The sequence below is a fragment of the Pristiophorus japonicus genome, chromosome 4 (genome assembly GCF_044704955.1).
Source record: "Pristiophorus japonicus isolate sPriJap1 chromosome 4, sPriJap1.hap1, whole genome shotgun sequence".
In the NCBI taxonomy this organism is placed as follows: Eukaryota; Metazoa; Chordata; class Chondrichthyes; family Pristiophoridae; genus Pristiophorus; species Pristiophorus japonicus.
In genome coordinates, this window is record NC_091980.1 from 276,888,056 (window position 1) to 276,909,765 (window position 21,710).

At 42.1% G+C, this 21,710-nt stretch overlaps 1 protein-coding gene across 5 annotated transcripts in view; it reads left to right on the top strand.

Annotated features, from left to right (window-relative positions):
* ppp4r4 (protein phosphatase 4, regulatory subunit 4) overlaps positions 1-21,710 on the top strand; it is a 220,291-nt gene that overhangs the window by 102,108 nt on the left and 96,473 nt on the right. For all 5 annotated transcript variants that reach the window (XM_070879527.1, XM_070879522.1, XM_070879523.1 and 2 more), the window contains 2 exons: positions 18,725-18,827; positions 21,393-21,540. In XM_070879527.1, coding sequence (XP_070735628.1) covers positions 18,777-18,827; positions 21,393-21,540 — 199 coding nt within the window. In that variant the 5' untranslated portion in view covers positions 18,725-18,776. The remainder of the gene's footprint in view (positions 1-18,724; positions 18,828-21,392; positions 21,541-21,710) is intronic.

Consider the following 21,710-nt stretch of genomic DNA (forward strand, 5'->3'; position numbering starts at 1 on the left):
CAGGGGTATTCAACATTCAGGAAGGATAGAATAAAAGGAAAAGGAGGTGGGGTAGCATTGCTGGTTAAAGAGGAGATTAATGCAATAGTTAGGAAAGACATTAGCTTGGATGATGTGGAATCTATATGGGTAGAGCTGCAGAACACCAAAGGGCAAAAAACATTAGTGGGAGTTGTGTACAGACATCCAAACAGTAGTAGTGATGTTGGGGAGGGCATCAAACAGGAAATTAGGGGTGCATGCAATAAAGGTGCAGCAGTTATAATGGGTGACTTTAATATGCACATAGATTGGGCTAGCCAAACTGGAAGCAATACGGTGGAGGAGGATTTCCTGGAGTGCATAAGGGATGGTTTTCTAGACCAATATGTCGAGGAACCAACTAGGGGGGAGGCCATCTTAGACTGGGTGTTGTGTAATGAGAGAGGACTAATTATCAATCTCATTGTGCGAGGCCCCTTGGGGAAGAGTGACCATAATATGGTGGAATTCTGCATTAGGATGGAGAATGATACAGTTAATTCAGAGACCATGGTCCAGAACTTAAAGAAGGGTAACTTTGAAGGTATGAGGCATGAATTGGCTAGGATAGATTGGCGAATGATACTTAAGGGGTTGACTGTGGATGGGCCATGGCAGACATTTAGAGACCGCATGGATGAATTACAACAATTGTACATTCCTGTCTGGCGTAAAAATAAAAAAGGGAAGGTGGCTCAACCGTGGCTATCTAGCGAAATCAGGGATAGCATTAAAGCCAAGGAAGTGGCATGCAAATTGGCCAGAAATAGCAGCGAACCTGGGGACTGGAAGAAATTTAGAACTCAGCAGAGGAGGACAAAGGGTTTGATTAGGGCAGGGAAAATGGAGTACGAGAAGAAGCTTGCAGGGAACATTAAGGCGGATTGCAAAAGTTTCTATAGATATGTAAAGAGAAAAAGGTTAGTAAAGACAAACGTAGGTCCCCTGCAGTCAGAATCAGGGGAAGTCATAACGGGGAACAAAGAAATGGCAGACCAATTGAACAAGTACTTTGGTTCAGTATTCACTAAGGAGGACACAAACAACCTTCCGGATATAAAAGGGGTCAGAGGGTCTAGTAGGGAGGAGGAACTGAGGGAAATCTTTATTAGTTGGGAAATTGTGTTGGGGAAATTGATGAGATTGAAGGCCGATAAATCCCCAGGGCCTGATGGACTGCATCCCAGAGTACTTAAGGAGGTGGCCTTGGAAATAGCGGATGCATTGACAGTCATTTTCCAACATTCCATTGACTCTGGATCAGTTCCTATGGTGTGGAGGGTAGCCAATGTAACCCCACTTTTTAAAAAAGGAGGGAGAGAGAAAACAGGGAATTATAGACCGGTCAGCCTGACCTCAGTAGTGGGTAAAATGATGGAATCAATTATTAAGGATGTCATAGCAGCGCATTTGGAAAATGGTGACATGATAGGTCCAAGTCAGCATGGATTTATGAAGGGGAAATCATGCTTGACAAATCTTCTGGAATTTTTTGAGGATGTTTCCAGTAAAGTGGACAAAGGAGAACCAGTTGATGTGGTATATTTGGACTTTCAGAAGGCTTTCGACAAGGTCCCACACAAGAGATTAATGTGCAAAGTTAAAGCACATGGGATTGGGGGTAGTGTGCTGACGTGGATTGAGAACTGGTTGTCAGACAGGAAGCAAAGAGTAGGAGTAAATGGGTACTTTTCAGAATGGCAGGCAGTGACTAGTGGGGTACCGCAAGGTTCTGTGCTGGGGCCCCAGCTGTTTACATTGTACATTAATGATTTAGACGAGGGGATTAAATGTAGTATCTCCAAATTTGCGGATGACACTAAGTTGGGTGGCAGTGTGAGCTGCGAGGAGGATGCTATGAGGCTGCAGAGTGACTTGGATAGGTTAGGTTAGTGGGCAAATGCATGGCAGATGAAGTATAATGTGGATAAATGTGAGGTTATCCACTTTGGTGGTAAAAACAGAGAGACAGACTATTATCTGAATGGTGACAGATTAGGAAAAGGGGAGGTGCAACGAGACCTGGGTGTCATGGTACATCAGTCATTGAAGGTTGGCATGCAGGTGCAGCAGGCGGTTAAGAAAGCAAATGGCATGTTGGCCTTCATAGCGAGGGGATTTGAGTACAGGGGCAGGGAGGTGTTACTACAGTTGTACAGGGCCTTGGTGAGGCCACACCTGGAGTATTGTATACAATTTTGGTCTCCTAACTTGAGGAAGGACATTCTTGCTATTGAGGGAGTGCAGCGAAGATTCACCAGATTGATTTCCGGGATGGTGGGACTGACCTATCAAGAAAGACTGGATCAACTGGGCTTGTATTCACTGGAGTTCAGAAGAATGAGAGGGGACCTCATAGAAACGTTTAAAATTCTGACGGGTTTAGACAGGTTAGATGCAGGAAGAATGTTCCCAATGTTGGGGAAGTCCAGAACCAGGGGTCACAGTCTAAGGATAAGGGGTAAGCCATTTAGGACCGAGATGAGGAGAGACTTCTTCACCCAGAGAGTGGTGAACCTGTGGAATTCTCTGCCACAGAAAGTGGTTGGGGCCAATTCACTAAATATATTCAAAAGAGAGTTAGATGAAGTCCTTACTACTCGGGGGATCAAGGGGTATGGCGAGAAAGCAGGAAGCGGGTACTGAAGTTTCATGTTCAGCCATGAACTCATTGAATGGCGGTGCAGGCTAGAAGGGCTGAATGGCCTGCTCCTGCACCTATTTTCTATGTTTCTATGTTTAACATGTAGATTAAAGTCACCCACGATAACTGCTATACCTTTATTGCATGCATCCCTAATTTCTTGTATGATGCTGTCCCCGACCTTACTACTACTGTTTGGTGATCTGTACACAACTCCGACTAGTGTTTTCTGCCCCTTGGTATTCCGTCGCTCCACCCATACCAATTCCACATCATCCAAGCTAATGTCCTTTCTTACTATTGCATTAATTTCCTCTTTAATCAGCAATGCCAGCCCGCCTCATTTTCCTTTCTGTCTATCCTTTCTAAATGTTGAATACCCCTGAATGTTGAGTTCCCAGCCTTGGTCATCCTGGAGCCTTGTCTCCATGATGTCAATTACATCATACTCGTTAACTGCAATCTGCGCAGTTAATTCGTCCACTTTTTCCGAATACTCCTCGCATTGAGGCACAGTGCCTTCAAGCTTGTCTTTCTAATACACTTTGCCCCTTTAGAATTTTGGTGTAATGTGGCCTTTTTTGCTTTTTGCCTTAGGTTTCTCTGCCCTGCTCTTCTACTTTTCTTCTTTCTATCATTTGCTTCTGCCCCCATTCTACTTCCCTCTGTCTCCCTGCATAGGTTCCCATCCCCCTGCCATATTAGTTTAACTCCTCCCCAACAGCACTAGCAAACACTCCCCCGAGGACATAGGTTCCGTCCCTGCCCAGGTGCAGACCGTCCGGTTTGTACTGGTCCCACCTCCCCCAGAACTGGTTCCAATGTCCCAGGAATTTGAATTCCTCCCTTGTGCACCACTCCTCAAGCCACGTATTCATCTGAGCTATCCTGCGATTCCTACTCTGACTAGCACGCGGCACTGGTAGCAATCCTGAGATTACTACTTTTGAGGTCCAACTTTTTAATTTAGCTCCTAGCTCCCAAAATTCATCTTGTAGGGCCTCATCTTGTTTTTTAGCTAGATTGTTGGTCCCTATATGCACCACGACAACTGGCTGTTCACCCTCCCTTTTCAGAATGCCCTGCACCCGCTCTGAAGCATCCTTGACCCTTGCATCAGGGAGGCAACATACCATCCTGGAGTCTCTGTTGCAGCTGCAGAAACATCTGTCTATTCCCCTTACAATTGAATCCCCTATCACTATAGCTCTCCCTCTCCCTCCTATGCAGCAGAGCCACCCACCATGCCATGAACTTAGCTGCTGCTGCGCTCCCCTCATGAGTCATCCCCCTCTATAGTACCCAAAGCGGTGTATCTGTTTTGCAGGGGGATGACCACAGGGAGCCGCTGCACTGCTCTTCCTGTTGGTCATCCATTCCCTATCTGGCTGTGCACCTTGTTCCTGCGGTAAGACCAACTCAGTAAACGTGCTATTCACGTCATTCTCAGCATCGTGGATGCTCCAGCGTTCATCCACCCGCAGCTCCTGTGCTGCAGTGCGGTCCGTTAGGAGCTGCAGACGGATGCACTTCCCGCACACGTCGTCGTCAGGGACACCGGAAGCGTCCCTGACTTCCCACATTGTACAGGAGGAGCATTACACGTGTCCGAGCTGTCCTGCCATGACTTCTTAACCCTTGGATAAACTTAAATTGGCAGCAACAATACTAAAGGTTCCTTACTAAAAAAGAAAAAGAAAAACTACTTACCAATCACTTACCCCCTTGGCTGTGACATCACCTTTCGATTTCTTTCTACTTTTTGCCTCCATGCTCCAGCTGCACAAGCTGGGCTCCACGACGTCCCGCTGGCCTCTTGTAGGCCTCATGAACTGCCGCTCCGCCTCCCGACTCCCGAAGCCATGGTCCCTCCTAACCTATTTAATTTTGAATGAACTGACAACACCGTCTATTCCCTTCATCATCTTATAAACATCAATCAGATCACCCCTAAATCTACACTTTCTCCAAATGCTGGTGTCCCAAATCTTTAAGATGTTTTATATTGGGAATTCATGTAGTGGCCCTCCTCTGCACCCTTTCCAAAACCTCAAAATCACCCACCATGTAAGGAGACCAAAATTGGATACAGTTTTCCAAGTACAAGGACAAAATAGTATGCCCCGTCTTGTAATCAATTGTCCTATGGATACAGCCCAACACCCTATTTGCTCCAGCTATTATTTCACAGCCCTTCTCATGTACCTTTTAAAGATGTATGATCTATTTCATTTTCTACCTTCTTTAATGCTTTTCCCTGAATGTTGAGCATTTGCCCTGCCCACATGCATAACATTATACTTAGCCAAGTTAAACATAATTTTCCAATCATGAGCCCAATCTCCCAACACATTAAGCTCTGCCTGAAGCAGTTGAACATCGTCTACAGTCCTAACACTCGCACAGATTTTGGTATCTGCAAACTTACAGATCGTGTCCCCAACACCTACATCCAGATCATTAATAAAAATAGTCAACAGTCCCAACACCGATCCCTGCGGGACACCACTAGTGACCTGTCTCCAAACAGATCCACATCTATCTACAACTAATTATGCCTACATCCTGCCAGCCAGTTCTCAATCCAGCTCAATATATTACCACTAATACTACAGACTTCAATCTTGTAGAGACGCCTCTTGTGTGGTGCCTTATCAAAAGCTTTTTGGAAGTCTAAATAGACAATATCTATTTGTCTTCCCTCATCCACCATCTTGTTAACTTTTTCAAAAAATATAGTTTAGATTTGTAAGATATGGCTTTTATATGAAGCCATGTTGGGTGTCTCTAATATGTCCCTGTCTATCCAAGCAATCATACATTACATCCTTAATGATTCCTTCAAGCATCTTTCCTATTACTGATGTCAAACTAATGGGCCTATAGTTACCCGGGTCTACCTTGTCACTTTTTTTTTAAAGAAACAGTTGAGCATTACAGTACACTTTACAGGTACACTTCATATTTAAACTGATCAAGATTTCGGCTCCTGCACAACTTGAGTAAGATTTCAGCATTTCCCGTATCCTGCGAGCAAATTTAGTAGTCTCCCAACACACCTTAAAAGATTTGCATGGCTTTTTTTAGCATTATTTTGCAGTAGCAGTCAACATAGAATCAAAGAATGATACAGTATGCCTATTCGTGCCTATTCCATCTCTTTGAAAGAGTACACTTAGTCCCACTCCCCTGCTCTTTCCCCATAGTTCTGCTATGAGGACAGTGCGTTTAATGTAGTCTATATTGATTTTAAGCAAGGCTTTTGACAAGGTCTCACATGGCAGGCTGATCAAAAAAGTAAAAGCCCATGGGATCCAAGGGAGAGTGGTAAATTGGATCCAAAATTGTCTCAGTGGCAGGAAGCAAAGGGTAATGGTTGACGAGTATTTTTGTGACTGGAAGGCTGTTTCCAGTGGGGTTCCACAGGGCTCCGTGCTCGGTCCCTTACTTTTTGTAGTATATGTTAATGATTTACACTTAAATGTAGGGGGCATGATAAATAAATTTGCAGATGATACAAAAATTGGCTGTGTGGTTGACAGTGAGGGGGAAAGCTTTAGACTTCAGCAAGATATCAATGGACTGGTCAGTTGGGCAGAAAGTGGAAAATGGAATTCAATCCAGAAAAGTGTGAGGTAATGCATTTGGGGAGGTGCAATAAGGCAGGGGAATACACAGTACATGGTAGGATACTGAGAGGTATGGAGGAACAGAGGGTCCTTGGAGTTTATGTCTACAGATCCTTAAAGGTAGCAGGACAGGTTGATAAGGTGGTTAAAAAAGCAGACAAAATACTTTCCTTTATTAGCCGAGGCATGGAATGTAAGAGCAGCGAAGTTATACTAGAACTGTAGACCAGTTAGCCTAACATCTGTGGTTGGGAAAATGTTGGAGGCCATTATTAAAGAAGCAGTAACAGGACATTTGGAAAAGCAAAATTTGGTCAGGCAAAGTCAGCATGGATTTATGAAGGGGAAGTCTTGTTTGACAAATTTGCTGGAATTCTTTGAGGATGCAACGACCAGGGTGGATAAAGGGGAACCAGTGGATGTGGTGTATTTGGACTTCTAGAAGGCATTTGACAAGGTGCCACACAAAAGATTACTGCATAAGATAAAAGTTCACGGGGTTGGGGGTAATATATTAGCATGGATAGAAGATTGGCTGACAAACAAAACAGAGAGTCGGGATAAATGGTTCACAGCAGGGAGTCCGGGGAGCAACGCCGAGGAGGAGGCGGAGCGGCAGAGTTGGGAATTCGTCGGGAAGTCTACAAAAGGCCAGCCGGTGCAGCTGAAGCAGGGTGAGAAAGCAAAAAAGAAGTAGAAAGAAATCGAAAGGTGACGTAACAGCCAAGGGGGTAAGTGATTGGCTAGTGATTGGTGAGTAGTTTTTCTTTTTCTTTTTCTTTTCTTTATCAGTAAGTAACTTTTTAGCATTGTTGTTGCCAGATTAAGTTTATCTAAGGGTTAAGTCATGGCAGGAGAGTTCGGACACGTGTTATGCTCCTCCTGTACTATATGGGAAGTCAGGGATGCTTCCGGTGTCCCTGACAACTACATTTGCGGGAAGTGTATCCGCCTGCAGCATCTGACAGAGCACATTGCGGCACTGGAGCTGCGGGTGGATTTACTCTGGAGGATCCGCGATGCTGAAGATGTCGTGAATAGCACGTTTAGTGAGTTGGTCACATCGCACGTAAAGGATACACAGCAAGATAGGGGATGGATAACCAACAGGAAGAGCAGTGGAAGGAAGGTAGTGCAGGGGTCCCCTCTGGTCATCCCTCTACAAAACAGATACACCGCTTTGGCTATTGTTGAGAGGAATGACTCATCAGGGGAGAGCAGCAGCAGCCAAGTTCATGGCACAGTGGGTGGCTCTGCTGCACAGGAGGGCAGGAAAAAGAGTGGGAGAGCTATAGTGGTGGGGGATTCTATTGTAAGGAGAATAGATAGACTTTTCTGCGGCCGCAACTGAGACTCCAGGATGGTATCTTGCCTCCCTGGTGCAAGGGTCAAGGATGTATAGGAGCGGGTGCAGGATATTTTGAAGAGGGAGGGTAAACAGCCAGTTGTCATGGTGCATATAGGTACCAACGATCTAGGTAAAAAACGATATAGGGATGAGGTCCTACAGGCTGAATTTAGGGAGCTAGGAGATAAATTAAAAAGTAGGACTTCAAAGGTATTAATCAGGATTGCTACCAATGCCACGTGCTAGTCAGAGTAGGAATCGCAGGATAGCTCAGATGAATATGTGGCTTGAGGAGTGGTGCAGAGGGGAGGGATTCAAATTCCTGGGACATTGGAACAGGTTCTGTGGGAGGTGGGACCAGTACAAACCGGATGGTCTGCACTTGGGCAGGACTGGAACCAATGTCCTAGTGGGAGTGTTTGCTAGTGCTGTTGGGGAGGAGTTAAACTAATATGGCAGGGGGATGGGAACCTATGCAGGGAGACAGAGGGAAGTAGAATGGGGACAGAAGCAAAAGATAGAAAGAAGAAAAGTAAAAGTGGAGGGCAGAGAAACCCAAGGCAAAAAGCAAAAAGGGCCAGATTACAGAAAAATTCTAAAGGGGCAAAGGGTGTTAAAAAGACAAGCCTGAAGGCTTTGTGCCTCAATGCAAGGAGTATTCAGAATAAGGTGGACGAATTAACTGCGCAGATAACTGTTAACGGATATGATATAATTGGCATCACTGAGACATGGCCCCAGGGTGACCAAGGCTGGGAACTCAACATCCAGGGGTATTCAACATTTAGGAAGGATAGACAGAAAGGAAAAGGAGGTCGGGTGGCGTTGCTGGTTAAAGAGGAAATTAATGCAATAGTAAGAAAGGACATTAGCTTGGATGATGTGGAATCTGTATGGGTGGAGCTACGGAATACCAAAGGGCAGAAAATGCTACTGGGAGTTTTGTACAGACCACCAAACAGTAGTAGTGAGGTTGGTTACAGCATCAAACAAGAAATTATGGATGCGTGCAATAAAGGTATAGCAGTTATCATGGGCGACTTTAATCTACATATTGATTGGGCTAACTGGCAGCAATGCAGTGGCGGAAGATTTCCCTGGAGTATATTGGGGATGGTTTTCTAGACCAATATGTCGAAGAACCAACTGGAGGGCTGGCCATCCTAGACTAGGTGATGTGTAATGAGAAAGGACTAATTAGCAATCTTGTTGTGTGAGGCCCTTGGGGAAGAGTGACCATAATATGATAGAATTCTTTATTAAGATAGAGAGTGACACAGTTAATTCAGAGACTAGGGTCCTGAACTTAAGGAAAGGTAACTTCGATGCTATGAGACGTGAATTGGCTAGAATAGAATGGCGAGTAATACTTAAAGGGTTGACGGTGGATAGGCAATGGCAAACATTTAAAGATCACATGAATGAACTTCAACAATTGTACATCCCTGTCTGGAGTAAAAATAAAACGGGGAAGTTGGCTCAACCGTGGCTAACAAGAGAAATTAAGTATAGTGTTAAATCCAAGGAAGAGGTATTTAAAAAGCAGAAACCTGAGGACTGGGAGAATTTTGTGATACAGCAGAGGAGGACAAAGGGTCTAATTAGGAGGGGGAAAATAGAGTATGAGAGGAAGATAAGTGAAAATAAACGTAGATCCCTTGCAGTCAGATTCAGGTGAATTTATAATGGGGAACAAAGAAATGACGGACCAGTTAAACAAATACTTTGGTTCTGACTTCACGAAGGAAGACACAAATAACCTTCCGGAAATACTAGGGAACCGAGGGTCTAGTGAGAAGGAGGAACTGAAGGAAATCCTTATTAGGCGGGAAATTGTGTTAGGGAAATTGATAAATTGAAGGTCGATAAATCCCCGGAGCCTGATAGTCTGCATCCCAGAGGACTTAAGGAAGTAGCCCTAGAAATAGTGGATGCATTGGTGATCATTTTCCAACAGTCTATCGACTCTGGATCGGTTCCTATGGACTGGAGAGTAGCTAATGTAACACCATTTTTTAAGAAAGGAGGGAGAGGGAAAACGGGTAATTATAGACCGGTTAGCCTGACATCAGTAGTGGGGAAAATTTTGGAATCAGTTATTAAAGATGAAATAACAGCGCATTTGGAAAGCAGTGACGGGATCGGTCCAAGTCAGCATAGATTTATGAAAGGGAAATCATGCTTGACAAATCATCTAGAATTTTTTGAGGATGTAACTAGTAGAGTGGACAAAGGAGAACCAGTGGATGTGGTGTATTTGGACTTTCAAAAGGCTTTTGACAAAGTCCCACATGAGATTGGTGTGCAAAATTAAAACACATGTATTGGAGGTAATGTACTGATGTGGATAGAGAATTGGTTGGCAGACAGGAAGCAAAGAGTCGGGATAAACGGGTTCTTTTCAGAATGGCAGGCAGTGACTAGTGGGGTGCCGCAGGGCTCAGTGCTGGGACCCCAGCTCTTTACAATATACATTAATGATTTAGATGAAGGAATTGAGTGTAATATCTCCAAGTTTGCAGATGACTCTAAGCTGGGTGGTGGTGTGAGCTGTGAGGAGGACGCTTAGAGGCTGCAGCGTGACTTGGACAGGTTAGGTGAATGGGCAAGATGCAGCATAATGTGGATAAATGTGAGGTTATCCACTTTGGGGGCAAAAACACGAAGGAAGAATATTATCTGGATGATGGCAGATTAGGAAAAGGGGAGGTGCAACGAGACCTGGGTGTCATGGTTCATCAGTCATTGAAAGTTGGCATGTAGGTACAGCAGGCGGCGAAGAAGGCAAATGGTATGTTGGCCTTCAAAGCTAGGGGATGGAGTATAAAAGCGGGGAAGTCTTGTTACTGCTGTACAGGGTATTGGTGAGGCCACACCTGGAATACTGCGTGCAGTTTTGGTTTCCATATTTCCGAAAGGATATACTTGCAGTGGAGGCAGTTCATTGAAGGTTCACTCGGTTGATCCTGGGGCTGAGTGGGTTGACTTATGTGGAAAGGTTGAGCAGGTTGGGCCTCTACTTATTGGAATTCAGAAGAATGAGAGGTGATTTTATAGAAACGTATAAGACTATGAGGGGGCTTGATAAGTTGGATGCAGAGAGGATGTTTCCACTGGTGGGGGAAACTAGAACTAGAGGGCATGATCTTAGAATAAGGGGCCGCCCATTTAGAACTGCGTTGAGAATAAATTTCTTCTCTGATGGTTGTGAATCTGTGGAATTCGCTGCCTCAGAGAACTATGGAAGCTTGGACATTAAATAAATTTAAGACAGAAATAGACAGTTTCTTAAATGATAAGGGGATAAGGGGTTATGGGGAGCAGGTTGGGAAGTGGAGCTGTGTCCATGATCAGATCAGCCATGATCTTATTGACTGGCGGAGCAGCTCGAGGGGCCTTATGGCCTCTCCTGCTCCTACTTCTTATGTTCTTATGTCTACAACACTAGTTAGTCCACAGCTTGAGTACTGCGTCACCACATTAGAGGAAAGATGTGATTGCACTGGAGAGGGCATAGAGGAGATTTACGAGGATGTTGCCAGGACTGGAAAATTTTAGCTATGAGGAAAGGTTGGATAGACTGGGGTTGGTCTTTTTTGGAACAGAGGAGACTGAGAGGAGATTTAATTGGGGTGTATAAAATTATGAGCGGCCGAGATAGAGTGGATCGGAAGGACCTATTTCCCATAGCAGTGGGGTCAATAATCAGGCGGCATCGATTTTAAGTAGTTGGAAGAAGGATTTTCGGGGCGATGAGTAAATTATTTTACACCCAGAGAGTGGTGGGGGTCTGGAACTTACTGCCTGAAAGGGTGGTAGAGGTAGAAAACCTCATCACATTTAGAAAGTACTTGGATGTGCACTTAATGAGCCGTGACCTACAGGGCTACGGACTCAGTGCTGGAAAGTGGGATTAGGCTGGGTACTCTTTTTCAACCGGCATGGACACGATGGACCAAATGGCCGCCTTCTGTGTTGTAAATCGTTCTACGATTCTATGATTCTATGATTACAGGGAAGAGGATGAATTCAGTGGCGAGGGTATGAAGTTTGTTGCAGGAGCTGAAGGTAATGGCTTTAATTCACCCAATGTTGCTCAATGTAGGAAATTTCACAAGACCGTATGCATCATATTCTTCGTTCAGGACCAATTTAAGAGGAATTTGAAAGTACACATTGAGGTCCAAAGTATATTGTCCACAAAAGTTCAATCAATATCCTAATATAGCTTTTACTGCTAAGGACTCCCCTTTGAGGACAATTTCCATACAGTTGCAGATGTCACATTTATGTTGATGCAGACTTTAGGTTTGCTCAGAAGTACACAGCAGTGACCAGTCATTTTATTTTTTTTTGGTGCACTCAACAATTTACCCAGTTTATAGCATGATATCCCGTGGTCCCATGACTATATCAGTTGTCTGGCTGTTCTGAAGTCTTGATCCCCACTTTATACTGAACATGTTGCTGGGATGCTCCCTGTCAATCACGAGAAAGTTCTAGCGGGAAGGGAAACCTGATGTCTGTATATGACGTTGTTGTTGTTTGTTCCCAGAAAATTCTGGACTAGTATAAAATCATTTTAACACTTAACTCTGAGCAACCGCTTTTGAATTCCTTTGTAGAAATACCACAGCAGGTTATCTTTGAATTCCTTTGACAGTTCAGTGGGTGAATGTCCAGTTAGTGTGGTACTGAGCCATACAAATCCGAGAGTTCTTTGTCTGTGTTGCTGTGGCAATAATGAAATGCTGCAAGTAGCCTTGGTGTCCCTGGACTAGGAGGATTAAAATCGGCCAAAGTTTGTGTTAATGATTTTTATCCGGTGATCCCTGCTGGAAATGTATGAACATGTATGAACATTGTTTGGGGACAGTATCAGGCTCAGCTACCACACATAGTCTGACAACTATTCCGGCTCGCATATGAAGAATGGCCACTTAGATGAAATACTGGAAGGCTGCCGATAGAATTGTACTTCAGAAGGAGACACACAAGTATTGGCTAGGAAGCCAGTCACCATTCCATGGTGCCATAGGGGTTATAACTGAGGTGGGTGAAGCTCTGATGGTGGAAGCCTATTTTATTTGTTTATTGCTTTCCTTGTATCAGTCTATCACGGCTGCTTTTATGCAGTGCAGGAAGGGAAATACAAGGTGATTCCAACTATGTGTGAGTGTATAATTGCTGCATTTCTTAAGTAGATTGAAACCACAACTATGGCATTGAAATAAATTGATCCTGGGGACTCGACTACGGGAGCTCAGAAACACTTTGAAACCAGCAGTTTTGCCTTATTATGATCTGATGGTCTTTTGTGAAATTCTGGTTTTCTGCCTTACTCAAACCACCCTCCTTTGTTTGAGTTGTCCATCCGAGTGTATGGACTTAATGATAATCCTGATGTCTGGCATAACGTAGTATCATATGTGCATCGAGAAAGCAGAATTCTATGTTTTTTTTCTTTTCCTGCATTTAAAGCTCATATGAATTGCTGGGACCCTTTTATCTTGCCTATCCCTCCAGCAGTTGGCTACTGGCTCAACTTACTCACTAAAAGTTTGACTAGGCAAATGTTGGAAAGTATGTCATTTCGACAGGAATATAAATTCTGTATTCTGAGACCAACAAGCAGAAACTCAGATGTTCAGATTGTAGTCTAGAAAATTAAGCCTATGTTCAGAATATTTCATTTTAATCACTGACTAACTCTGGTTGCCACAGGAGAAAATAGTGTATAAAACAATTAATACCAAGGATTGGGTGCTGAAACTCATTGAAGTGTCAACACAATTAATGAGATTATGCATTATTAAAGCTGTCAGTAGCTCAATGATGTGTTGCTTAACAGGTAGTTTTTCTTTTAAGCGGTTCAATAGTGAATACAGCCACCAGCACATGTATTCCCAGTTTCATTCAGATGTTTAGGAGTTGTAGTTGCATAAGGCCTGCTTTTACCAGCGTAAGGGTTAAAATAAATGTTAAATTTACATTTTAAAAATTATTAAAACATAAATAAACATTTAAAATTAGTTCATATTTTTGGGCCGGAATAAAATGTTTACCTTTTTATTTTAAATGCTTAATCAAAGGAACTTTTAATGAATTTTGAACATGGAAAATGTATTTTTATTAGAATTGTGTTTTATTTGGGGATTTCTCATAAGCTTATGGGAATTCCGTTCGTAAATGGAATGCCCATAAGCTTATGAGGAATCCCCCTTTCTAATTGGTTGGCCTGACCCATGTGATCTCAGAGACGTTTTCGAACCGTCTGTGTCCCTGGGATCCGTGGGCCTTTGCACAGGCGAATGCCTGGAGACCCAGGAACCGAAGACTCTGAAGCTCCGGAGTCACAGATATTTTCGGATTTTTTTTCGGGTCGGAGGCATAATCCAGAGGTACGCCTCCGACTGCAAATTCAGGGCCTTTGTTTTAGATGTAGAAATCTCTTTAAAACAAATAATTTTTAAGTAGATCCTGGCAGGTTTAATGACATACAGCACGACTTCAATGAAGACATTTGCAACATCCAAATAGCTGCTTTTAATAGCGCCTAATCAGACTTTTCTCAACCTTGGTGTCATATTTGACCCTGAAATGAGCTTTCGAGCACATACCCGCAGCATAACTAAGACCACCTATTTTCACCTCCATAACATCGCTCGTCTCTGCCCTTGCCTCAGCTCATCCGTTGCTGAAGATCTCATCCATGCCTTTGTTACCCCTAGGCTTGACTATTCTGACGCACTCCTGGCTGGCCTCCCACATTCGATCCTACGTAAACTAGAAGTGATCCAAAACTCGGCTGCCCTTGTCCTAACTCGCACCAAGTCCCGTTCACCCATCACCCCTGTGCTTGCTGACCTACATTGGCTTCCGGTTAAACAATGCCTCGATTTCAAAATTCTCATCCTTATTTTCAAATCCCTCCATGGCCTCGCCCCTCCTTATCTCTGTAATTTCCTCTAGCCCCACAATCCCCCGAGATATCTGTGCTCCTCGAATTATGCCCTCCTGAGCATCTCTGATTATAATCGCTCAACCATTGGTGGGCGTGCCTTCTGTTGCCTCGGCCCCAAGCTCTGGAACTCCCTGCCTAAAGCTCTCCGTCTCTCTACCTCTCTTTCCTCCTTCAAGATGCTCAGTAAAATATACCTCTTCACCTGCGCTAATTTCTACTTGTGCAGCTCGGTGTTAAATTTTTATTGCATAATATTCCTGTGAAGCACCTTGGGATGTTTCACTACGTTAAAGGCGCTATATAATTACAAGTTGTTATTGTAATTTGCGGCCTCTACAGGTGCGTATGAGGTGCACATGCACCCATCGGGCCGTGCAAGTTCCGGATTTAGGCATTCGGAGCGCATGCACTAAAACCCGGAACTTGCGATCTGTCAAGAATCTTCTTGACAGATCGCACGCAATCCCGGGAAAAGGGTCTCCGTGGGTGGACATATGCCCAGCAAATGCCTGTGAAATTTTTACGCCTGGTACGGCCTGCTTTTACCAGCGTAAGACTTTTAAAGAACAGAAAAATATTTCTTTGCTTTAATTTACACATTTAAAAACCTGTGAAATAAGGTAAGTTTCTTTATAGCCCCTTTAAAATATGTAAATTTATTTTTCAAACTTTTAACATTTTAAATATTTAATTATATGCCATTTTAAATATGTAGTGTTTTTAAAATTTATTTGAAGTGTACAGGTATTTTTGGGTGTATTCCTATTCATGCTTATGAGGATCCCCTTCTTTCATTGGTTGGGCTGGCCCACGTGATCCCAGGGTAGCTTGCGAACCTAATACGCTCCTGGGATATGTGGGCCTCTACACAGGCTTATGCGTAGAGGCCCAGCAGCCCCCGGACCATCAGGTAAGTTTGTAGATTTTTTGCTGGTTGGAAGCATCAGCCCACTGGAAGCCTCTGGCCGCAAATTGTACAAAACTAATCTAATGCCAGAGTACTTTGTTTTAGTGGCTTATGATCCCCTTCAGTAGATTATTGTTTTGTAGTTCAGTGACAATTGCTCTTTATTTCACTAGTGGAGTTTCAATCAAGAACATCAAGTGGCAATTTACTCTGATCCTTCTCAATTTAAGGATACCTGCATTTTACTTTAGCCGTTAATTAAATATAAACGTGAATTAACATCTTTTAGGCGATTGAATGTGTAACAGTCGCATTAAAATCACATCTCTAGTTCATACACAATGACAAAATGTACTGACAAATTACTTCATAGTTTTAGAAATGCACGTTGAAGTACGGTACTTGTACAAAGTTAAACTGAACTACTACCTACTATTTGATTTATTCATCAATCATAAGAACATAAAAACATAAGAAATAGGAGCATGAGTAGGCCATACGGCCCCTCAAGCCTACTCCACCATTCAATACGATCATGGACTTGGGTCCTCTTCCCTGCCCGCTCCCCATAACCCCTTATTCTCTTATCAGTTAAGAAACTGTCTATCTCTGTCTTAAATCTATTCAATGTCCCAGCTTCCACAGCACTCTGAGGGAGTGAATTCCACAGATTTACAACCCTCTAAGAGAAGAAATTCCTCCTCATCTCAGTTTTAAATGAGCGCCCCTTATTCTAAGGTTATACCCTCTAGTTCTAGTCTCCCCCATCAGTGGAAACATCCTCTCGGCATCCACCTTGTCAAGTTCCCTCATAATCTTATACGTTTCAATAAGATCAGCTTTCATTCTTCTGAATTCCAATGAGTAGAGGTCCAACCTGCTCAACCATTCCTCATAAGTCAACCCCCTCATCTCTGGAATCAACGTAGTGAACCTTCTCTGAACTGCCTCCAAAGCAAGTATATCCTTTCTTAAATATGGAAACCAAAACTGTACGCAGTATTCCAGGTGTGGCCTCACCAATACTCTGTATAACTGTAGCAAGACTTCTTTGCTTTTATACTCCATCCCCTTTGTAATAAAGGCCAAGATTCCATTGGCCTTCCTGATCACTTGCTTTACCTGCACACTAACCTTTTATGTTTCATGTACAAGTACCCCCAGGTCCCGCTGTACTGCAGAACTTTGCAATTTTTCTCCATTTAAATAATGGCCCTGAAATTCCGGTAGAGCTCTTCCCGCGGGCAAAGGTTAGAAAAAGAGAAAAAAGATGTGCACTTACCTGTTGCTGCTGTGCCCATTGGAATTTCCAAGCCTGAGGCCTCTCGTGACTGCGCATCGCAGCGCGTGTACATGGGGACGTGCGCAGGCCGGGATCTGGTGACAGCAGCCAATCAGGTGTAGTATAGATTCTCATTCATAGTAATAGGAGTTCCGTAAGTCCGGAACGCCTATTACTATGAATGAGACCTCTCACCTCCCCCCCACCACAAACACCCAAAACACAATAAAAAAAAAATAGAAAATAAACTACATATTTAACATTCATTTAAATTAAAGATATTATAAAAAAAAAGATTTTCCCGACTTTTAAAAAGTTTTTTTAAAATTAAGCCTTAAAATAAACTTACCGTAGTGGGGAGGGTTTTTAACAATAACTTTATAACATTATTTTAAAATGTTTTTGTGTATTTTTAAACACTTGCGCCTGTAAAAGTAGGCTATACTCCTGCATTTTCCGCGCAAGATTTGAAAGGATATTTGCTGGGCAAGATATTCGTAAATATCGGAAATGTTGCCCTGCAAGTGTCCTAGCTCCCGATATGTGTTGGATCTGTCAAGCCAGAAACTTGACAGATCGGAAAAGCCGGTTTTCAGCACATGTGCATTGCATGCTGAATACCAGCATTTTCGATGCCTTCCCGGGTCCGAAGAAACTTCGGATGAATCTGGGGCATTGGAATTTCAGGGCCATTAACTTGCTCTTTGAGTTTTTTCTGCCAAAGTGCATGAACTCACAATTTTCAACATTATACTCCATCTGCCAAATTTTTTCCCACTCATTAGCCTGTCTATGTCCTTTTGTAGATTTTTTGTGTCCTCACACATTGCTTTTCCTCCCATCTTTGTATCATCAGCAAACTTGGCTACGTTACACTCGGTCCCTTCTTCCAAGTCATTAATATAGATTTTAAATAGTTGGGGTCCCAGCACTGATCCTTGCAGCACCCCACTAGTTACTGATTGCAAACCCGAGAATTAACCATTTATCCCGACTCTCTGTTTTCTGTTCGTTAGCCAATCCTCTATCCATGCTAATATATTACCCCCAACCCCGTGAACTTTTATCTTGTGCAGTAACCATTTATGTGGCACCTTGTCAAATGCCTTTTGGAAGTCTAAATACACCACATCCACTGGTTCCCCTTTATCCATCCTGTTTGTTGCATCCTCAAAGAATTCCAGCAAATTTGTCAAACATGACTTCCTTTTCATAAATCCATGCTGACTCTGCCTGACTGAATTATGTTTTTCCAAATGTCCTGCTACTGCTTCTTTAATAATAGACTCCAACATTTTCCCAACCACAGATGTTAGGCTAACTGCTCTATAGCTTCCTGCTTTTTGTCTGGTTTCTTTTTTAAATAGGGGTGTTACATTTGCAGTTTTCCAATCTGCTGGGACCTCCCCAGAATCCAAGGAATGTTGGTAAATTACAACCAATGCATCCACTATCCCTGCCGTTACTTCTCTTAAGACCCTAGGATGCAAGCCATCAGGTCCAGGGGATTTATCCACCTTTAGTCCCATTATCTTACTGAGTACCACCACCTTTGTGATTGTGATTGTGTTACATTCCTCCCCTCCTATAGCCCATGACTATCCACTGTTGGGATATTGCTTGTGTCCTCTACCGTAAAGACTGATACAAAATATTTGTTCAGAGGTTCTGCTATCTCCATGTTCCCCATTACTAATTCCCCGGTCTCGTCCTCTAAGGGACCAACATTTACTTTAGCCACTCCTTTCCTTTTTATACCTATAGAAATCAAGAGTGTGCAATGCTACAAGATGTCTGTTTTTGTTTGAACTAACTTTTTTTCTCTCTCACATACACACGGGTGTGCGTAAACACGCACACAAAACCAGTGTTTGCGTTATCTGCCTGATGTTCAGTTTGTAGAAGTAAATGCAATTGTTTTGTTTGCAGTTCTGGCCAAGATGTGCAGCGAACCAGTGTTGTTGTTAATCTACCAAACCTGATGCGACAGAATACTTCAGAGACAATTCGAAGAGTTGTGCCAAAAATTAGAGTAAGTTGTTACTGATCCGTAAGGTGTCAATTATTGGATAATTGAAAATAATATGTCATGAAAATGGCCCAGTACCCAGTATAATGTATCTTGCAAGGCCATGTGAAATCAACTAATGTGCTGGTAGGAACTTTGCCTGTCTGACCCCCACCACTAAACAATTTCAGAAAACATTACTCATCTATATTGTATATTAAAATCATTGGGAGGTCACCGAATTCTATGCAGCGCCTATTATGCCTGTAGATATTTTTTAGATAGTTAACCGCCAAAGCACCAATTGGCACCCTATATGTTGGCATCTCAAAAATCCATGCAATTCCATTCCCTTCCCTTACTGTTTAGCTCATTGGTACTTTTAATCAGGAAGGCTGACTTATGATCCTAAATTATAATTGTTCCTCTCTCCTCTCTCCTGTGTTTCAAAATAAGAACTTTTTTTTAATATCATCTTCACTTTTAAAAGAGAGGGTTTTCCGGTTTCAATAATACCCATTGAGATGTACCTGTACTATAATATTAGGGCGCTCAGTGACTGTTGCAGATGTGGAACCTTAATGCAATTGGCAATTCAAATCTCACCATAGCCATTAAGCTGCAGTCGTGTTGGAATAAAGCCTCAGACAGCACTAACTTATAATAGTGATAGAGTATGCTTGGCGCTGACTAGTAATAAATCTTGTGCATCATTTGTGCTTATTGAAGCCATTTGGTGACACTTATTCTTGAGCTTTTGATCCTTTGCTTACTAGTTGGGACTAATGGAGTATCCCTCAGTACTTGTCAGTACCAACCAAAAAAAAAAACAAGATGTCTTTGGTATTTGTTGATATTCATGATAAATAGTGCTTGGTACCTGCTAGTGCCAGTGACTATCTGCCCAAGCACTTGTTAGATTTTCTGCTGAAACATCAGTTGCTTCCAGTTAGAAAGTGAACAGTGCTAAAAGATACTAAGGGATTTCTCTTGGATGTGTGTACCAGAATATTTGTCAGCCATGGGAACCCTTCAAGCCAGCTCATACAGAGCTGTGGTGGAGGCTTCCCTTTTATGAAGGCGAGGTCATGCATTTTCTAGTAGTTCTCAATAACTTTGATCAGTTGTGGCTCAGTTAAGTTATAACTGATTTGTTTTAGAATCCACAATATTGTACTGCTAACAAACCCATTCATTAAAAATGTCATATTATAAACTTGATTGACACTAATTACCTTTGTGGGTGAGCAGTAACTTTGATAAGCAGTCGGTTTCTATTTGGTTGTGTACTGTATCTGGCATTAGGAACTGCATCATGACTAAAATCATACAGCAGCACAGAAGGAGACCATTCAGCCTACTGGGCCTGTACCAGCTCTTTGAAAGAGCTAACCAATTAGTCCCACTCCCCTGCTCTTTCCCCATTGCTCTGCAAATTTATCCTTTTAAAATATATATCCGACTACAAGAACATTACTTTTAAAGAAATAAATGTGGCATGATATTTCATAATTTTCTATCTTCTGTAGTATAATTATGGGCACATAAGCTCTCATGCACAGTACAGACTGAATTCCTATCAACTATATCCTCACATTGAAATAAATTAATACACAATTACTCTTTTGAAATTAGGTGGGTTATATGCAACTTCTGGTGCTTGAAGCATCATAAATAAACAAATAATATAAATTTAGATCTTTTAATTCACCCATAATTATAAAAAGGTTTTAATGCACTTTGTAAAAGTCCAATGCCCATATAGCATGTACTGTTATCACCTGCAAAATGTATACTTTGTAATGCTGGGTTAGTACTTCAAAACAGCATTCAAAGTATAGTCTGTTAAAAGGACGACAGATAAAAATCCAACATTTGCAAACTTTCAAAAATATAGACAAAAGAATAAAAATACAGTTATGAGAAATTATTTATCTATTACTGATGCTGTATTCATGGTACTCCAAATAGTTTTCTTATTTTTAATATTCATTATCATACTTGAATTTTAATTTGCTTACCAGGAATTTAATGTACTTAAGTAGGATCCTAAAATGAATGCTACTTTGTGCAACTAAGAAGGAAAAGTTTCAGTTTTCCTACAGGTGAGACATCACTTCTGTGGTGTTCCACCTGCAGTTACAGTAGTAGCTTGATCGAACTCCTAGAATAATCATGCACATGACTTAACTAGGTCATTCTACAATGGTTGCATTTTCAAATATCTTCTTTAATGTCTAACAATGCTTTTATTAAATGTAAAATGTGTAGATTACATCATACGTGCATTTAAAAATGATGTTGGATAGTTGCAGTAGTTATTTTTGACATTAAACTAAGTTTTATTAGAAAGGAAATATGTGCTGTAAAATGTTATAGAGTTCAAAAATAGTGTTCAAAAATATATTATATATAACCACCAACACCAAAGTAATACTGTTCCCTTGAGTTTGAATAAAATGACAAGACATCATGCTATGCTACTTATTTTAATATGTATTGATACTCTCTGGAAAATAATGTGAAAAGCAAGCTATTTTCCAGCAAGCTAATAAACAATCGGTTCTCATGAAGACTTCTTTATTGTAGGAGGTACTGCATGTTGCGGGGTTGGAGATGCAGTTAGCTGCTGCAGTTTCATTTCTTACCATCTTACAAGAAGAGTTAGTTTCCATTGCAGCTTATATCCACTCCTTTCTCCCAATCATATTGGTGAACCTGGATCACAGAGACACAGGTCAGTTCATTGCAGTTTAATTATTAAGAAAAAATGCTGAGTTATATTCTTCAGCATTGCACATTTATAGTATAACTTAAGTTCAATTATATGGCTTTTATTCTAAAAATGCTGACTAAAAATCAGTTCTGCTATATCTTTGCAAATGACTAGTTCCAGAAAAATTGTGA